This window comes from Macaca thibetana, chromosome 5 (genome assembly GCF_024542745.1).
Source record: "Macaca thibetana thibetana isolate TM-01 chromosome 5, ASM2454274v1, whole genome shotgun sequence".
NCBI lineage: Eukaryota > Metazoa > Chordata > Mammalia > Primates > Cercopithecidae > Macaca > Macaca thibetana.
The window spans coordinates 182,462,310-182,479,862 of NC_065582.1; the positions used below are offsets into that span (position 1 = coordinate 182,462,310).

At 50.7% G+C, this 17,553-nt stretch overlaps 1 protein-coding gene across 4 annotated transcripts in view; it reads right to left on the reverse strand.

Annotated features, from left to right (window-relative positions):
* Positions 1-17,553, reverse strand: part of RGS12 (regulator of G protein signaling 12) — a 164,622-nt gene that overhangs the window by 75,834 nt on the left and 71,235 nt on the right. The window contains exon 1 of one of the 4 annotated variants that reach the window (XM_050792251.1): positions 2,741-3,295. The exons of the other annotated variants lie outside the window; for them this stretch is intronic. Coding sequence (XP_050648208.1) covers positions 2,741-2,794 — 54 coding nt within the window. The 5' untranslated portion in view covers positions 2,795-3,295. Of the gene's footprint in view, positions 1-2,740; positions 3,296-17,553 lie in introns of those variants that run through there. 4 annotated transcript variants of the gene reach the window in all.

Here is a 17,553-nt window from a genome sequence, read left to right on the forward strand (position 1 = left end):
CTGTCAGGTCTCACCGCATCCTCTGCATGACCACAGCCGCGCCGGGCCACAGACTGCACTAGCTCCCATGCCTCCTCCCTCCTGCCCTTCCTCAGTGACCATGGTCTCCACACTGCCTACAAGAGAACGTTCCACGTTTTTAAACAGTGCAACCCTTTTTAAAGATTTTTAAAGTATTAAACAGAACGTCAATGCCTGGAGGGGAGAGAAGCCCCGTGGTCTCTGGAAAGTTCTTTCTGTCACACTCCGGCAGCCTGAAGACAAGCCCGTGCTGAGAGAAATGAAGACAAATCTACACCGCACCTCAAGTGCTCCCAAGTGTCTAAAGGGCTTTGCCTTGAGAAACAAAGTTTCTGCCAATTTCCGACACTGCAGAACCTCTTTTCATGAAGGAAGGAAAGGACACCCTGAGACATCACAAAACCACACCCTGACGGCTGCCGCCACCTCCACGCCAGTCACACAGAGCACACCTGGGGGACCCAGTGCGGATGCGCCCGAGGCGGCCTCTGACAGCCGAGGACCGGAGTCAAACCACTAGCTCACACACAGGAGGAACGTCGGGGAAGCCAACGCTCAGGCGGCTCGGCAACAACTGTCACGCTCGTCCAGCCGTGCCAGTGGGGCCTTCACCTGGGCACTCACTTGCAGTGGTGACTTGTTCCCACGACTCAGAGGAGAGGTGGAACTGCCCCGGAAAGTCCCACCCAGGACCCTGTGACAGCCACAGGCTGACTGAACGGCTGCTGCCTGCCAGGGAGGCTCAAGCTGGGCCGCCCAGGGCTGCAGGAGCCCCCCAGCCCAGAGCAGCCACCTCACAGCAGGGCACCCTGGGAGGGGTGTGCAGGCAGACAGCAAGGGCTCTCTTCCTCCAGGCAATTCCTATTTCTTTGGGCCTGGGGTCTCGGTGCCTCCTCTCAGCATCTAACTAGTGTCAGAGCCTGCAACACCTGACGCCACACGGTTTATGAAACAGGATGAGATGCCCCGATGAGGTGACGGGCATGGGTATCTTCCTGGCCTGCCGAAGCCAGGGAGCCAGGGAGCCAGGGATCGACTGATCTGGCCAGCCAGAGCCTCCAGAGATTCTCTCCAAGTGGAAATCCCGGCAGCTCCCCCGCATGCTCTTTGAATGGAGTCGGGCAACAGCTCCTAGAAAAGCGGTGGCGTCCTCCCCCTCAGGATGAGGGGACCTGGAGACACACGGGCCTCCGAAAGAGTGCTGCTGCAGACACAGACGGCAGCACCCCAGCATTCCCTGGCCCTCCCATTTTTTAGAACAACTACCTGACGCTCAGAGGGGGAAGTAATTCTGCCGACCCCAGAGGCTTTCCAGCCCCTCATCTGCTGGCCAGAGCCCAGACGGGCAGAGCTGCAGCAGAGACGACCACCCACCTGGTGTGCCTCTGACTGAGAGGGGGGAGTCGCTCACTTCTGATGCCTGGCGACCACATCAGCCAGATTCCAATACGCTCGCGTGAACAACTTATCCGCCAGTGTAAGCATTTGCAAGAGCTTCAAAAGGAAGTCCAAATCATGTAAACGGGCACTTACAAAGGCAGGTTTTTAATGACTTTACACGGAATAAAAAACAAAATTTTCTACAACTTGCCTGGATGTACACTGAGATGAAAGTGCTGCCTACACATTAGTACAAATGGCTAACTGATTAACTGGCCCATTAAACCCATGACAGTTCCAAAATTCACTTTCCGACGCAGGATATGAAACAGAGGTTACAGGAACACATTCCTCCTGCACCAAGACAGCCAGAGGCGGCCCGCAGCAGGCACGCCCCAGAGAAGACCAAAGCCGCTCCTCCAGCCTCACGCAGCTTCACCTTCCAAGCGGCTTTCCAAATGCACAGAAAGCTGGTGGATTTCATCAGACTCACGCTGGCCCTGCCCAGCAGACCCACGTCTATTTCCCACTTAAAAGGAAGGCACAGCTCATTTTCCCGTTCCCAACCTCCATGCCCCTCATCTCTAAACTAGTAGTTTCTCCTTCAGTTCTCTACAGAAGACTTTAATTAGATATTAGGAAAACATTAAGATTATACAATTCCCAGAAAAGAATGAATTCAAAATCAGTGCCCAGTAATTACTAAGACTTCTGTACATAATTTAAATTTATTTTTATCTTTACATCAACACAGCCATAAGAGGAAAATAGAAATTATTTTTATTTCATCTCAATTCTTTTAAAAAGCCATTTTAGAGTAACTTCAACTTCATAAGCTCATATAGTAATCACTAATATGATCTATAGTAGCTACCTATATGCACATTAGCCAAATCAACTCATTACATTTAGAAATGTAAGCTACCATCATTTAAAGAGCCTAAGATTTTGATATATTTATCTAGCCTAAAATTAATATTTCAACAAAATCAATTCACTCACATCTTCCAAATCTATGAGAATTACTATGGTAAAGGAAAGAAAAACATTCGATGCCTTCTGTAAGTTCTAACTTAAAACCTGGCAGCTTGGGCTCCCGAAGGATTGAGGCCGGCGGCCGGGTGTGTGGGGCCCGGGACGCGCTGCAGTCCCAGAGCCTCGGCCGAGCCTCCGCAGCGCTCGCTTTGAGCTGTGGTGCAGACACATGAAAAGCATTTCCAAAGCTTATCCTTACAAGCATTTGCAAGTCCCATGGCTGCCACTCGCTAAAACAGGATAACCAGGGTGCCACGCTTTCTTACCACTGATTAAATGAAAAGAAAAAGCCGGAATAACTTACCTGCTGGTCATTGGAAACGTGCGTTTCGTTTGACAACTGTTTCCCCAAATTCATTGTAAGGCACCGAGCCACACTAGGCACCCGGGTCTAAGACACACCATTCAACACCGCAGCTTGTGCGTGTCAGAAAAGTTTAGAGGCATTTCCGATGAAGTTCCCTCTCGCTCCCTTCGTAACCCATGGCAACAGGACACTGCAGGAAGCTGTGGCTTGCCAGGGTTTCAGACTCTATCTCAATTGTCTCATCCAAAGAAAGAAACGTCATTTACATAAATCACGCTGTGAGATCATTTTTAAACTATTTCCTCTACCAAATCAGAAGAATAAAACTTCGGCCGATAGGGGTAATTTCTCAGTCAGTAAAACAGCTGCAGAGAATTTGTTTTTTTTAGCATCGTGGTGCAGTTCACAACCTTAATTACAGTTGCCAATGATTCTATTCTAAGCCTCCACATGCACCAGCTTACTGGGTGGCAGCCAGCGGGATCTGGCACACGCCTAAAGCCCTCTCAGTGCTATCTGTATTCCGTGATCTGCTCTGCCCACCCTCCAAATATATGGAACAACCAGAAAGCGAGGGAACCATGATGGATCCTGGCTCTAAAAAGGAAGGCGGAAAGAAAAAGAAAACTATTTATAAAGCCTAGAGATCACTGCAAAATCATCTGTTAATTTTCTAGAGATTTAGGGGTAAACCGCTCACCCCAAAGTGCTTCCCTGCTGTCAAAATCATGCAGAATGGGCCATCTGGGTCTCGGTCTAGGCTCTAGGAATCCTAAACCTGAAACGTTAGATTGGGGGAAGCTTCACCATTAGAACTGGGGAAGCTTCTTGCCCAGGAACTGCAAACTCAGTGCCCACAGGGCCACCAGGCTAGGTCCATGGCTCTTGGGTCTGGGGTGAGGCTGCCAGCTGGGAAGGCACTGTGCCAGCTCTGCTTCTGCCCTTCTGTGGAGGAACATGAGCATTCCCAACACGAGAGTGTTCAGTGACAGAACCCACCGCACTGGGTACACGCTGCATTTCACAAATGCACAATGGCTGCTTGCAGAATGCGCGGCAGCTCACGCTTCCTTAGAAGGCTTTTCTCAGGAGCTGTGCACGTAACAAAAGTGTGGGGGAGTCTGTAGAAGCAGGCAGGCAGGCGCCCAGCCACACCCCCAGCAAGTGGAGGAATCACCCCAAGGCAGCCATACCTCCCTCTGCACAGCTGCTCCTCATTGGAAGGGGCGCCACCTCCACTTCTGTCACCAGCCCAGGAAGGGGCTCCCGCCCAAGCTACTGGGACCCGCGGTCAGCCCCGTAGGTCTGGAGTGGACTCATAAGCCCTGTTCCTCGGCAGGGCCTCGCCTCTACCTACCATGGCCCCACCCACTTCCCCTGGGCTCTGGGCCAGAGGGTCTACCTTATGTACGATAGGCATGGCAGGCAGTGTGACAGAAGCTGGAGCACGTATAGACCAGGCCCCCAGACCACATCACCATTCCTGGGCTAAGCCACATCTCTCAGATAAAACCAGCATCCTTGTCCCCTGCCCTCCCGTCAGCACCATGCACCCAGCCGCCACCACACACACAGGCACCCCACACACACGCATGCACCCCACACACATACACACACCCCACACACATGTACAACCCATACACACGCACCCTCCACACACACACCCCACACACACGTACCTCCTACACACGCCCCACACACACATGCACCCCACACACACGTACCCCCACACACACGCACCCCCATACCCCCCCACACACCCCCCAGACACACACACGCACCCCCCCACACACACACCCACACACACACACACATGCACCCCCCGCACACACACAGGCACCCCCCCACACACACATGCCCCCCACACACACCCCACACACACGTATCCCACCACACACACACACACTCCACACACCCCACACACAGCCATAGGCACCCCACACACAGGCACATACACACACACAAGCACACACACACAGGCACCCCCCCACATACAGGCACACACACAGGCACCCACACACACAGAGCACCCACCCATGTACACCCACCCAGGCATACTTTCAGAGATAGCAATCTGAAGGTTCCAGAACAACAGCAAGGGGTTCTGGGGTGGCCGGGTGAGCCCCTGACACTGACCTGCCCATTACCCTCATTGGCTTCTGAGGGGCCTGCACTACTGACAGTTTACAGAGCTTTGGAGGAGACAGTGGTCTCCAGGCAGGAGCAGAGGACAACAGCATCCTTGTCCCCCAAGGGCCCCCAAACCCTGGGGAAAGCCACCAGCGCCTGAGAAGTGGATGCAGCCTGGGCGTGCGTGGGGCCTTCTGTTGAGAGGTTATCACCTAAGTGCTAAACTGATTTCACCTCAATTCTTTCAGACAGAAACATCTTCATCCCAGTGTGTTCCATCGAGGACAGAAAGGAAGAAACACGATTTCACGTTGTCTACGTGGTTTATTCTACAGAGCCCACAAAGCAGCCCAGGCCGCTAGAGTTCCGCGTGCTGCTGTCCAGTCACTAACAACAGGTCCTCCGGATTCTCCTGTCTCTCTCTAGCCTCCCCCATCTCCTCTTTTGCGGGAGCCTGTCCTTTTCTGCAGCTGCTGACCTCCCCTGTCTAGCCAGTGCCTCCCCTCTGCAAATGGGTGAGGAAAGGGATGAGGCAGGGCCAGAACATGCCTGGGAAGACCCCCTGTGACTGCCTGAGGGCCCCAGCAGCAAGTGCCCTGGGGAGACGGGGATGGGCCCCCTGCCACATGGTCAGAGGTCCAGGAGCTGCTGACAGCCATGCCCCCAGAAGATTCCGGGCCCCAGCCCATCTCCCCTGCTTCATGCTCCACCTCCCTTGTTTGGATGGACGTGTTTACTCAGTGCCTGGTGGGAGTCGGGTTCAGACCCCAGGCTCGGGAAGCCCAGCACAGCCCTTCACAAACATGCACGGCCAGCCTGGACACAGGAAGAAAGCACTGCAAGGTGGGAGCACCCAATCGTGCGCTGCACAGGCGCCGGCGTGAAGAGAAAGTGGGCAGAGTGCTAGCTGGGAAAGGGCGAGCCGTTCTCAGCCCTCCAACGCAGGCCCGCCGCGGATCCCAGGGAAGGTGAAGCCCCCGTGTGGTGAGCCCGGCAAGTGGGCATGTGAGCCTGGAGGCAGCTGTGGTGCAGCGGGGGCTCAGGCCTGCACAGCTGGACAACAGGATGTACTTCCTGAGTACCCAGAGGGAGCCCCTCACATCCCAGGGGTCTGTCCTGAGCTGGAAACCCAGGGTGGGCAGGCGGGCAGGGCTAGGTTGGAGGAGTTTGAGGATAGGAGCTCTGGTTCCAGCCAGGGCAGCAGGGATGATGGGGGTGGCAGAGCAGAGCGCATTCTGGGTGGGGAGAAGCTGAGCTGGGCAGAGGTGAGGACCCACGTGGGCTATGTCCTGGGGCCAGGAGAAGCCTGGCTAGCTGGAAAGTTCCAGTGAAGGCAAAGGGGCCTGTGGGTGACCCAGGGTCTCCAGGGCCTGCCAAAGAGCTCCTCCTAAACTCTGGGTCTCCTAGCAGGCTCACCTGCCTCCCCAGGCCCCTCACCAGTTCCCGCCCCCACCCCACACCAGTCTCTGCTGGGGGACACATCCCGTGATGCCCAGCCTAACCAGGGCCTCCTGAGCCTTCCAGTCATTCCTGGGACACAGCTCGATCTGGAGGGAACAGAAGCACTCTCTCCTGAAGGTTTCTGGACGGCGGAAAGGGGATGAGCGCAGAACACCCAGGCAACGGGACGGCCCTGGTGGCCCCGGGCAGCAAGCGCTGCTGCCTCCTTCATGGGGCGGGACCACCTCGCTCTCAGCCAGGAGGGCGCGGGAGGCAGGGACTGGAGGAGCGCCTCTGCTGACGGTCCCGGAGACACCTGCAGAGCTCACAGATGTGATCACAGGCCCGGATTCTCTCCCTGCTCTTAACCCTGGAGGCCTCGGGGGGCCAAGCCAAAGGCCCAGGTATGGCTCCTCTGTGGGCAGGACCCTCAAATCTCCCCGAGCTGGGCTCTCCCATCCTCCTGCCCTCCACCCCTGACCCTGTCTAACCAACTAGACAGCTGGCTGCCATACGCCAGTCTGACCCTTTGCGGTCTGCCCCGGCACCTGCCCCAGCCCCGCGCCTAACCACCACGCAGCCTGACGGTCTTGCCTGCCTGCCTCCCTTCCTTCCCCATCGCCCTTCTTGGGTGTGCCATGGTGCTGCCCAGGTCAGCACCCCCCAGGGGAGGTCCCACCCCCACCTGGCCTGCAGCTGCTCACAGCCATCTCCACCTCGAGCACGCCCCATGCAACGGTGGCCCACGCAGCCCATCCAGGACCAGCTCAGCAAGGCAGGGAGGGGTCAACACTGAGCATGTTCCCCACTGCCTCCCCAGAGCCAAAATAATGTCGGGCACATAGTAGGTGTTCAACAAACATTCACTCAATGAGAAGGCCCTGAAGCGCTGAAGAATCCTATTACATGCCCAGAGTTCACAGGATCTTAAGGACACTTCAGAAATTTTCCCTTATAATGGGTTTTAAAAGCAGACTGTGTGTGAAAGACCAAGATAAGCAAAAATTTCTAAGTTAAATTCTGAAAATAGCAAAGTCACAAACCTAAGAGACAGGGTAAAAGGAGCTTATTCTGAGAGGCCTGTGAGGATCTCATTCCCACACAATGTGACGTGCGACACGTTGTCCCAGGTGAGTGGGAGGCCAGGAAGAAGCCAACGCTATCAACCCAACAGCCAAGAAGGCTTAGGCCGGACTCGGGGCTCCGTCGGTTTTTGCTGGGAATTACAGCTCTGGATGGGCAAGATCACAGCACAGGCCTCAAGACGGGATCAAGGCAACTCACTGGGGACAGATGTGAAAGCTCCTGTCACCTCCCTCCCTCCTCCCTCTCTCAAGCCCTGTCCTCCCTCCCTCCTCTCACCTCTGTCCCTCCTCCTACCTGTCTCCCTCCTCCCTCCAGCCCCATTCTCCCTCCCTCCTCCCACCTGTCTCCCTCCTCCCTCCAGCCCCATTCTCCCTCCCTCCTCCCACCTGTCTCCCTCCTCCTTCCAGCCCCATCCTCCCTCCCTCCTCCCTCCCTTAAGCCCTGTCCTCCCTGCCTCTTCTCACCTGTCTCCTTCCTCCCTCCAGCCCCATCCTCCCTCCCTCCTCCCTCCCTTAAGCCCTGTCCTTTCTCCCTCTTCTCACCTGTCTCCCTCCTCCCTCCAGACTCCCTCTACAGGGCCAAGAGTAGGCACTGCCTGCTGTGCAGGTGACACCACGCACTCGACCCCACTCTGCCGCTGTAGCATGAAAACAGCAGACGGCACCTGCGGCCCAGGGAGACTCTATTTACGGGAACAGGCAGCGGGTCTCGCCAGGGACTGCGGTCTGCCATCCCTGGCCCTGAATACCCCCTCTCTGCCCAGCCCCTGAGTCCAGGTCTGTCCCAGGGTCCAGCCCAGGCTCCTGGCTCCTACAGCTCCCAGGGAACCTGCAAACCACCATCACCTCATCCTCCTGTCGCCTGGGACACCCCTTCTGCTCCCCTGGAAAAGTGCAGCTTCCGCCCTGGGTGCAGGAGGCTCCATCCAGTGACCACCTGGGTTCTGCCTGCCTTGTATAGGGTGTGCCCCTCTGGGTCCCACACTTCACCCAGCCTCCTCTCCAGCCTCCTCTCGCCACAGGGAGGGGCCTTCCAAGCAGAGGTGCCAAGCCTCCTCCTGCAGCAGCCAGGCCCTGGCTCTCCCAGGCAGCGCCCACCAAGTCAAGTGATGGGAAATCAGCCAAGGCCCCCAAATTCTCCACGCCACACACAGGGCAGTCGCCTTCTCCTTCAGCTCCCGGCAGTAAATTTACCCAAAGCTTCTGTCACACTTAGAATATCCAAGTCCAGGTGTCAGCCCAGCCCTCCCTCCTTCTGTCCCTGGGACACACCAGCTGCCCTAGGCCCTGGGCCATGTCCCAACACCTGCCCTGGCTCCCTCCGAGCGTCAGGCACTCCCTACATCACCTGGCCTCGTTTCCAGGGGCCACGAGCCCCTGGACAGTCTCCTGCTGCTGCTGTTTGTTCATCTCTCCCAAGTGGAGGGTAGACTCCCAAGGGCAGGGCATTGCCTGGCCCAGCCCTACTGAACCGCAGCTCAGGAACAATGCGGGCCGACTTCCGTGGGGACATCTGCAGGAGCAGGTTCTGAGGACACACCCACCCTGCCAGGGTCCCTGGGTGAGAGGAGCCCAGTGCCAGGAAGCTCAGCACATGCTGCAGGGGCTGCCCTCAGACATGGAGGCCCCAAGTCACAGGGAGATGGACGTCACGAGCCCAGGAGCCCTGAGGTGCAGCCAGTGATGCGGTGCTAGTATCGGATGGTGACACCCAAGCCAGAACTCAAGGGACAACAAGGCCATCCCCAGGGTTTACACAGTAACCCTACAAACAGTTACATGATTCATCAAAGATAAATTCTGCTTATTTTGCTGGTGAATAGAGAAAAGCACAAATATGAGTAAAATGCAGTTCCTGGCCATCTCGAGACACGTGCAGAACCGGAGAGGGAAGCATTCGAAATCACAGACAATGTGACCGAGCAGAGCCCCAGACTCCCAGGGGCCCGGCCGCTCCGGCAGCATAGGCTCTGCAAGCCTGGGGGGCCTGTGCCCTCCCCATCCCGGCACTGCACTGCCCTTCCCCGTGTTCCCCCCGCCCACTCCGCAAGTACCTCCCAGCCCTCCAGGCCACCCTCAGGTTTCTAGTGCCAAGATTCCTTCCAGTCCCCGACCCCGGGGTCCCAAGGGGTCTGTCTACCTCCCTTCACTCTGGTGACCCCACTCCCTCTCAGCTCTTGTTAGGAACCACTGTTGGTCTTTGGGCTGTTCCCGCCAAGCCTGCCCCAAACCAGGAGGGCTGGCAGGTCCACACGCTGCCGCCTCACTCCTGCACGGAGCCCTGCAGTGAGCGCCGGGTGAGCAGGACGTGGCGTCCATCTCCTCGGCAGGCAGTGCTGTGATTTCCCAAGCAGAGTCTCCTACACGTGGAACACGCAAACCCCTGTCCTTCTCGCCATCTTGCCTCTACACTTCTCCCCACCGTGGCTCCTTACCAGGAGTCGACTGACTACAAGACTTGGGGTCTCTCAGGGAGGCTGGAACCCAAAATGAAAGTCAGAGAAACAGAACATGAGCCAAGCTTAAACTGGATTTTAAAAAATTGTTTCTCTTTAAAATAGCTGAATCTCTTTGATGAGGGAAAGAATAGAAACTTATAATCACCGGTCACTTTTTCCATTTTAACATAATGTAACTTTGCAGAAATAATTCCAAAAACACTAGGATTTATGAATGAGGTAAGAAGACGGAGAGAACTGCTAGTTCCAAATAGCCTTGCCATGCACACTCACTGATGCACACACGATCTCACACACACCCTCGCACACACACGCCCCCACACTCACTGATGCGCAGTCTCACACACTCACATACACACGCCTTCACATACGTGCACACACTATCACACACACTCACATACATCCTTGCGTTTCAAATGGCCTTGCCATGCACTCACAGACGTGCACGCTTTCACACATATACACACCCTCACACAGATACCTTCCCAGTCACACACACACCCTTGTGCACACACAGCCTCACACTCCCACACACTGACACACCGTCACTCTCACATTCACACACCCTCACACACACCCTAACTCACACACACCTTCACATCTTCACAAACACTGACTTCCTCGTACCCTCACACTCACACATACACCCTCACCCTCACACAGCCTCACACACTCCTACACACTGACACATCCTCACTCTCACATACATTCACACATACCCTCACCCTCACACCGTCACACACCCTCACATCTTCACACACACCCTCATATACACTGATACCCTCGCACCCTCACACACACCCTCACAACCTCACACACATCCTCACATCTTCACACCCTCACACACCCTCACACTGACATCCTCGCACCCTCACACCCATACACACACCCCCACGTCCTCACACACACTGACATCCTTGCACCCTCACACACACCCTCGCACACACCCACACCCTTGCACCCTCACACACATACACACACAACCTTGCACACACCCACACCCTCACAGATACACCCTCACACACCTTCACACACACCCTCACACATCCTCACATACATCCTCACATATACCCTCACACCCTCACACGCACACACCCTCACTCTTCATGACGTGAGGCTACACACTGGTTAGGACAACTAAGGAAAAATGTGCCCCTCAACCTGGCACTCGCAGGAGATCCTGCAGACTCAGTCCTGCCTGGCTTGGGCAGGGCCTGGAACCCCACCCATACCTCATGTCCCCTACCTGGGTCTCCAGCACCCTACCCCTCCTTCACTGCCACTGCCCTTTGAGACAGGGAACACATGTGGAGAAACCAGCAAACAAAACCCAAGTGCACCAGCCCAGCCCCATCCACAGCGGATGGCTGCCCTCCATCCCCCTCAGGGCCACAGCCTGCTGTGGGTGACGAGGGAGAGCACTACACACTGGCTCCTGGCTCCCAACACTGACTTCCCCAGGCTGGTGGGGGGCACTGTTCCCTGAAAGCCTCAGTCCCAAGAACACAGCTCCACCAGGAGCCTGGCCTGTGAGAGGCACTGATGCACGTGGGCCTATCTTCTAGGCCCTCGGTGCAGCTCTAAGACATTTCGCAAACACTTTAGACCATCTCTGTCTGAACCTGACTTAACACCTGGAAGGGAGAGACCTTCCCTCTGACTGCATCTTTCCTCAATAGGCCTGTTGCTGCCTCCCTTGCAGAACAAACAAAACTCGCCCCTGCAATTCCCAGAGCAGCTATGTTATCCTCTGACCTCCACCTCTTGCCTCGGGAGCTCCTCCAAGTGCTCCCCACCGAGGGCCTTCCCTTGCTTCTGCTACCTGGAGCCAGTTCATGCCCTCGGTTTCCATCCCACCCGGCTCAGAGGCCAGCCTGCCCCTCGCCATTTCCGCTGACGCACCCAGGTCCCGGGCCCCATCTTGCTTTCAGGCCCACTTGCAAACCCTCACCCCAGAGACTAACACTGCCTGCTCTGGGCTGATGCCCTAGCCTTTCAAAAGGGCTGGAAAAAAATATACACAATCAAACTGCCATTGTTGTCATCAACTATAACACAAATTCAGAAGAGTACAAAACAGAAAGGCATGGCTCGGTGGTTTATCATAAAGTGAAGCCCACAAAGCCCCCACCCAGTTCACAATGAAAAGCACAACAATGTTCTAGCTCTTCTTTATGGTTCTACCACTGAAGCACATAACATAAAACCATGGTTTTCAACAGTCTTGTCTGTGTTCAGATTTCTATAACTGGAATGACACAGGTGCATTCTCTTGCGTCTGCCATCTTTCTGTGATATTTATCCATGTTATTAAGACAGCCATAGTCCATTAGCTTCTACAGCCATCGAGCATTCCACTGCAGGAATAAATCATAGGCTATCTGTCCTTTCCACTGCTGGTGGGCAGTCAGGCTGCTTCCGTGTAGGGATCTTATGAATCCTGCTATTTTGAATTCTTGCACATGCTCTTGGTACACATGATGGAACTCTAGGAATTTGCCTGGAAACGTTCTCATAGGTGACTTTGGCTAGCACCCGTAATAAAATGTCTACTCAAATCCCTCGCCACTGTGCATTCGAGCCATTTGTCACTCTCATGGGCGTGCTGCGTTCTCAGGGTCCACGGGCCTCTGTGGGTGGCTGCGCCGTCCTCCTGCCCTTCCTTCTAGGAATGGTATGTTTCGACGAATGCAGGTTCCTAATATTCGTTTAATCACAATCATCAGTCTTTGCCTTTACAGTGAGTGCCTTTTGTGTCTGTTTTAAAACCTTTTACCTCACAAAGATATATCTATAACTTTCTTTTGCCCTTCATAAGGAAAATCAGAAAATATCTGAGACAAATTAAAATGAAAACATGACATACCAAAGCTTATGGAACAGAGCAAGAGTAGTACTAAGGGGGAAATTTATAGCCTTAAATGCTTACATAAAAAATAAAAAAGATCTCAAATCAACAATTTAATTTTACAACTTAAGAAACTAGGGGGAAAAAAAAAAAACAAACCCAAAGCTAGAAGAAGAAAGGAAATAACGAAGATTAGAGCAGAGATCAATGAAATAGAGAAGAGAAAAACAAGAAAGAAAATCAATGAAACCTAGTTGATTCTTTGAAAAGATCAAAAAAATGGACAAATCTTTTGCTAAATGAACTAAGGAACAAAAGAGAAGACTCAAATTACTAAAATCAGAAATGACAAAGGGGACATTACTACCAATTCTACAGACATAACAAGAATTATAGAGGAGTACTATGAACAATTGGATAACCTGGATGAAATGGAAAAATTCTTAGAAACACAAAACCTACCAAGACCAAATCATAAAGAAACAGAAAATCTCGCCAGGCGCAGGGGCTCAAGCCTGTAATCCCAGCACTTTGGGAGGCCAAGGCGGGCAGATTGCTTGAGCCCAGGATTTCAAGACAGCATAGGCGACATGATGAAACCCCAGCTCTACAAAAAATTTAAAAAGTAAGACTAGGCGCGGTGGCTCTTGACTGTAATCCCAGCACTTTGGGAGGCCAAGGTGGGTGGATCACCTGAGGTCAGGAGTTTGAGATCAGCCTGGTCAACATGACAAAACCCTATCTCTACTAAAAATACAAAAATTGGCCGGGCATGGTGGCACACGCCTGTAATCCCAGCTACTCTGGAGGCTGAGGCAGGAGAATCGCTTGAACCCAGGAGGCAGAGGTTGCAGTGAGCTTAGACTGCACCATTGCACTCCAGCCTGGGTAACAAGAGCGAAACTCCATCTCAAACAAAACAAAACGAAACAAAAAAACTAGCTAGGTGTGGTGGTACATACCTGTGGTCCCAGCTACTCAGGGGACTGAGGTGGGAGGATCACTTGAACCCAGGAGGCAGAGGTTGCAGTGAGCTGAGATTGTGCCACTGCACTCCAGCCTTGGAAAAAGAGTAAGACACTGCCTCAAAAAAAAAAAAAGAAAAAAGAAAAAAAGAAAAAAGAACTAGAAAATCTGAATAGACCTATAACTAGTAAGCAAATTAATCAGTAATAAAGAAAAATCTCCTGACAAAGGAAAGCCCTGGACCTGATGGCTTGGTTAATTCTACCAAACATTTAAAGAACTAATACCAATCCTTCTCAAACTCTTTCTAAAAGAAGAAGGGGAGGGGGAGGAGGAGGGGGAGGAGGGGGGGGGGGGAGGAGGAGGGGGGGGGAAGGAGGGGGAGGGGAGGGGAGGGGAAGGAGGGGGGGGGGGGGGGGAGGGGAAGGAGAGGGGGAGGGTAATGAGGGGGAGGGTAATGAGGGGGAGGGGAAGGAGGGGGGGGGAGGGGGAGGGGAAGGAGGGGGAGGGCGAGGGAAGGGGAGGGGGAGAGGGAGGGAGGGAAGGAGGGAGAAGAGGGGGAGGAGGGGAGGGAGGAGGAATACTTCCTGTTCTATGACAGCATTACCCTGACATCAAGCCAGACAAAGACAATACAAGAAAACTAGAGACCAGTATTCATGATGAATACTGATGTAAAAATCCTCAACCAAATACTAGCAAACTGAATTTAGTAGCATATTAAAAGGATTATATACCATCACCAAGTGGAATTTATTCCTAGAATGCAAGGGTAATTCAACATATGAAAATTCAATCATTGTAATACACCACATTCACAAAATTAAGAGGGAAAATCACATAATTAACTGATGTAAAAAAATTTCACAAAATTCAATACCCTTTCATGACTTTAAAAAAAACACTCAATAAACTAGAAATAGAAGGAAACTACCTCAAATATAAAAGGCATTAGTGAAAAATTAACAACAAACATCATATCTACTGGAGAATGGCTGAAAGCTTTTCATCTAAGATCATGAACAAGGCATGAATACCCACTTTGACAATTCTTTTCAACATAGTACTGTAAGTTCTAGCCAGAGCAATTAGGCAAAAAAAAGAAATGAAAGGCCCCCAAACTGGAAACAAACAAGTAAAATTTTCTCTGTTCACAGATAGTAAGATATTTTATGTAGAAGATTCCACCAAAAAAAAAAAACAAAAAAAAACCCTATTAGAGCTAACAAATGAATTCTGCAAACAGGAAGACACGAAGTCAACACACAAAACTCCGTTGCATTTCTACACTGACAGTGAAAAATCTGAAAAGTAAATTATAAAAACAATTACATTAACAATAGTATAAAAAGAACACCGAGGAATTAACCAAACCAAGGAGGTGAAAGACTTGTAACAATGAAAACTAGAAAACATTGCTGAAAGGAATAAAGACTTAAGTAAATATAACATATCCCATGTTGATGGATGGACAGACTTGATAAAGTTAAGATGTCAATACTCCCCAAAGCAATCTGCAGATTCAATGTAATCCCTATTGAAATCCCAATGACTTTTTACAGAAATAGAAAAACCCATCCTAAAATTCACTTGGAATTTCAAGAGACCCTAAAGAGCCCAAACAATCTTGAAAAAGAAGAACAAAGCTAGAGGACTTGAACTTCCTGATTTCAAAGCTACAGTAATCAAAACAGTGTGGCACTGGCATAAAGACATACACATAAGACCAATGGAATAGAAAAGAAAGCCCAGAAATAAACTCTTACATAAATAGTCAAATCATTTTTGAGAAGGGTACCAAAACCATTCAATGGGGAAAGAAAGGATAATCTCTTCAATAAATGGTGCTGGGAAAAGGATATCCACATGCAAAAGAATAAAAACGGACCTTTACCTGACACCATATACAAAAGTTACTTCAAAATGGGTCAAAGACCTAAATAACACCTGAAACAATAAAACTTAGAAGAAAACAGGGTAAAAGCTTCAAGACACTGGATTTGGCAATGATTTCTTGGATATCAAAGGCACACACAACAAATGAAAAAACAGATAAATTGGACTTCATGAAAATTTAAGAATTTTGCACACCAAAGAGAGTAAAAAGGCAACCCACAGAATCAGAAAACATTTGCAAATCATGTATCTGATACGGGGTTAATATCTGGAATACAGACAGAACTCCTAAAACTCAACAACAAAAACAAACAACCTGATTAAAAAATGGGCAAAGGACTTGAGTAGACATTTCTCCAAAGAAAATATGCAAATAGCCAAAAAGCACATGAAAAGATGCTCAGCAACACTAAACATTAGGGAAATGCAAATCCAAAAAATGAGATACCACTTCACACTCATTAGGATGACTACTATCAAAAAAAACAGAAAGCGTTTTTTTTGTCAAGGAGAAGCTAGAAACCTTGTGCACTGTCATTAGGAATATCCAGTGGTACAGCCACTATGGAAAACAGTATGGTGGTTTCTCAAAAATTAAAAATAGGATTACCAAATGATACAGAAATTCCACTTTTGGGATATGCCCAAAAGAATGGGAAGCAGGAACTCAACAGGTATTTATACACCCATATTCATAGCAGTATTATTCACAATAGCTAAAACACAGAAGCAACACAAGTGTCTATCAACAGGTGAACAGATAAGCAAAATATGAGTATATCCACACGGTAGAATATTATTCAGCCTTAAAAGGGAAGGACATTCTGACACATGCTACAACACGGATGACCCCTGAGAACATTATGCCAAGTGAAATAAGCCAGTTACAAAAAGACAAATACTGTATGATTTCACTTAGAATAGTGAACACTATTCTAGTGATACCTAGAATAGTCCAAATCATAGAGATAGAAAGTAGAATGGTGGCTGCCAGGGGCTGGGGGTGGGGAGAATGGGGAATTAGTGTTTAATGGGTACAGAGTCTAACAAGACAAAAAAACTTCTAGAGATGGATGGTGGTGATGGTTGCACATTATGAGTGAATTTAATAACACTGAACTGCATACTTAAAAATGGTTAAAATAATGAATTTTGTTGTATGTATTTTACCACAATTAAAATAAATTGAAAAGCCAGGTGTGGTGGCTCATGCCTGTAATCCTAGCATTTTGGAAGGCCAAGGCAGGTGGATCACCTGAGCTCAGGAGTTTGAGACCATCCTGGACAACATGGTGAAACTCTGTCTCTACAAAAAATACAAAAATTATCCGGGCATGATGGCTCACTCCTGTACTCCCAGCTACATGGGGGGCCGAGGCCAAAGGAGTGCTTGAGACCAGGAGGCAGAGGTTGCAGTGAGCCAAGATTGCACCACTGCACTCCAGTATGGGGGACAGAGCAAGAAGCTATCTTAAAAAAAAAAAAAAAAAATTGAAAAAGATAATCTTGGCTACTCTTGGCCCTTTGTATTCCCATGAAGATTTTAGAATCATCTTCTTTAATCAAAAACCTCTTGGCATTTTGATTAAAACTGCACTGAATATATAGGTCATTTTCTAAATGTATATACAATTGATTTTTGTATATTAACCATGTATCTAGCAACCTTGTTGAATTAATTCATTTTAATAACTGGTCTATAGATACTTTGGGATTTTCTTTTCTTTTTTTTTTTTTTTCCTTTTTTTGGAGACAAGGTCTCACTTTGTCCCCCAGGCTAGAACGCAGTGGCACAAACACAGCTTACTGCAGCCTCAATCTCCCAGGCTCAGGCAATCCTCCCACCTCAGCCCCACAAGCAGCTGGGACTATGGGCACATACCACCACACCCAGATAACTTTTGTATTTTTTGTAGAGACAGGTCTTAGCCACGTTGCCCAGGCTGGTCTCAAACTCCTGAACTCAAATGATCTGCCCGCTTCAGC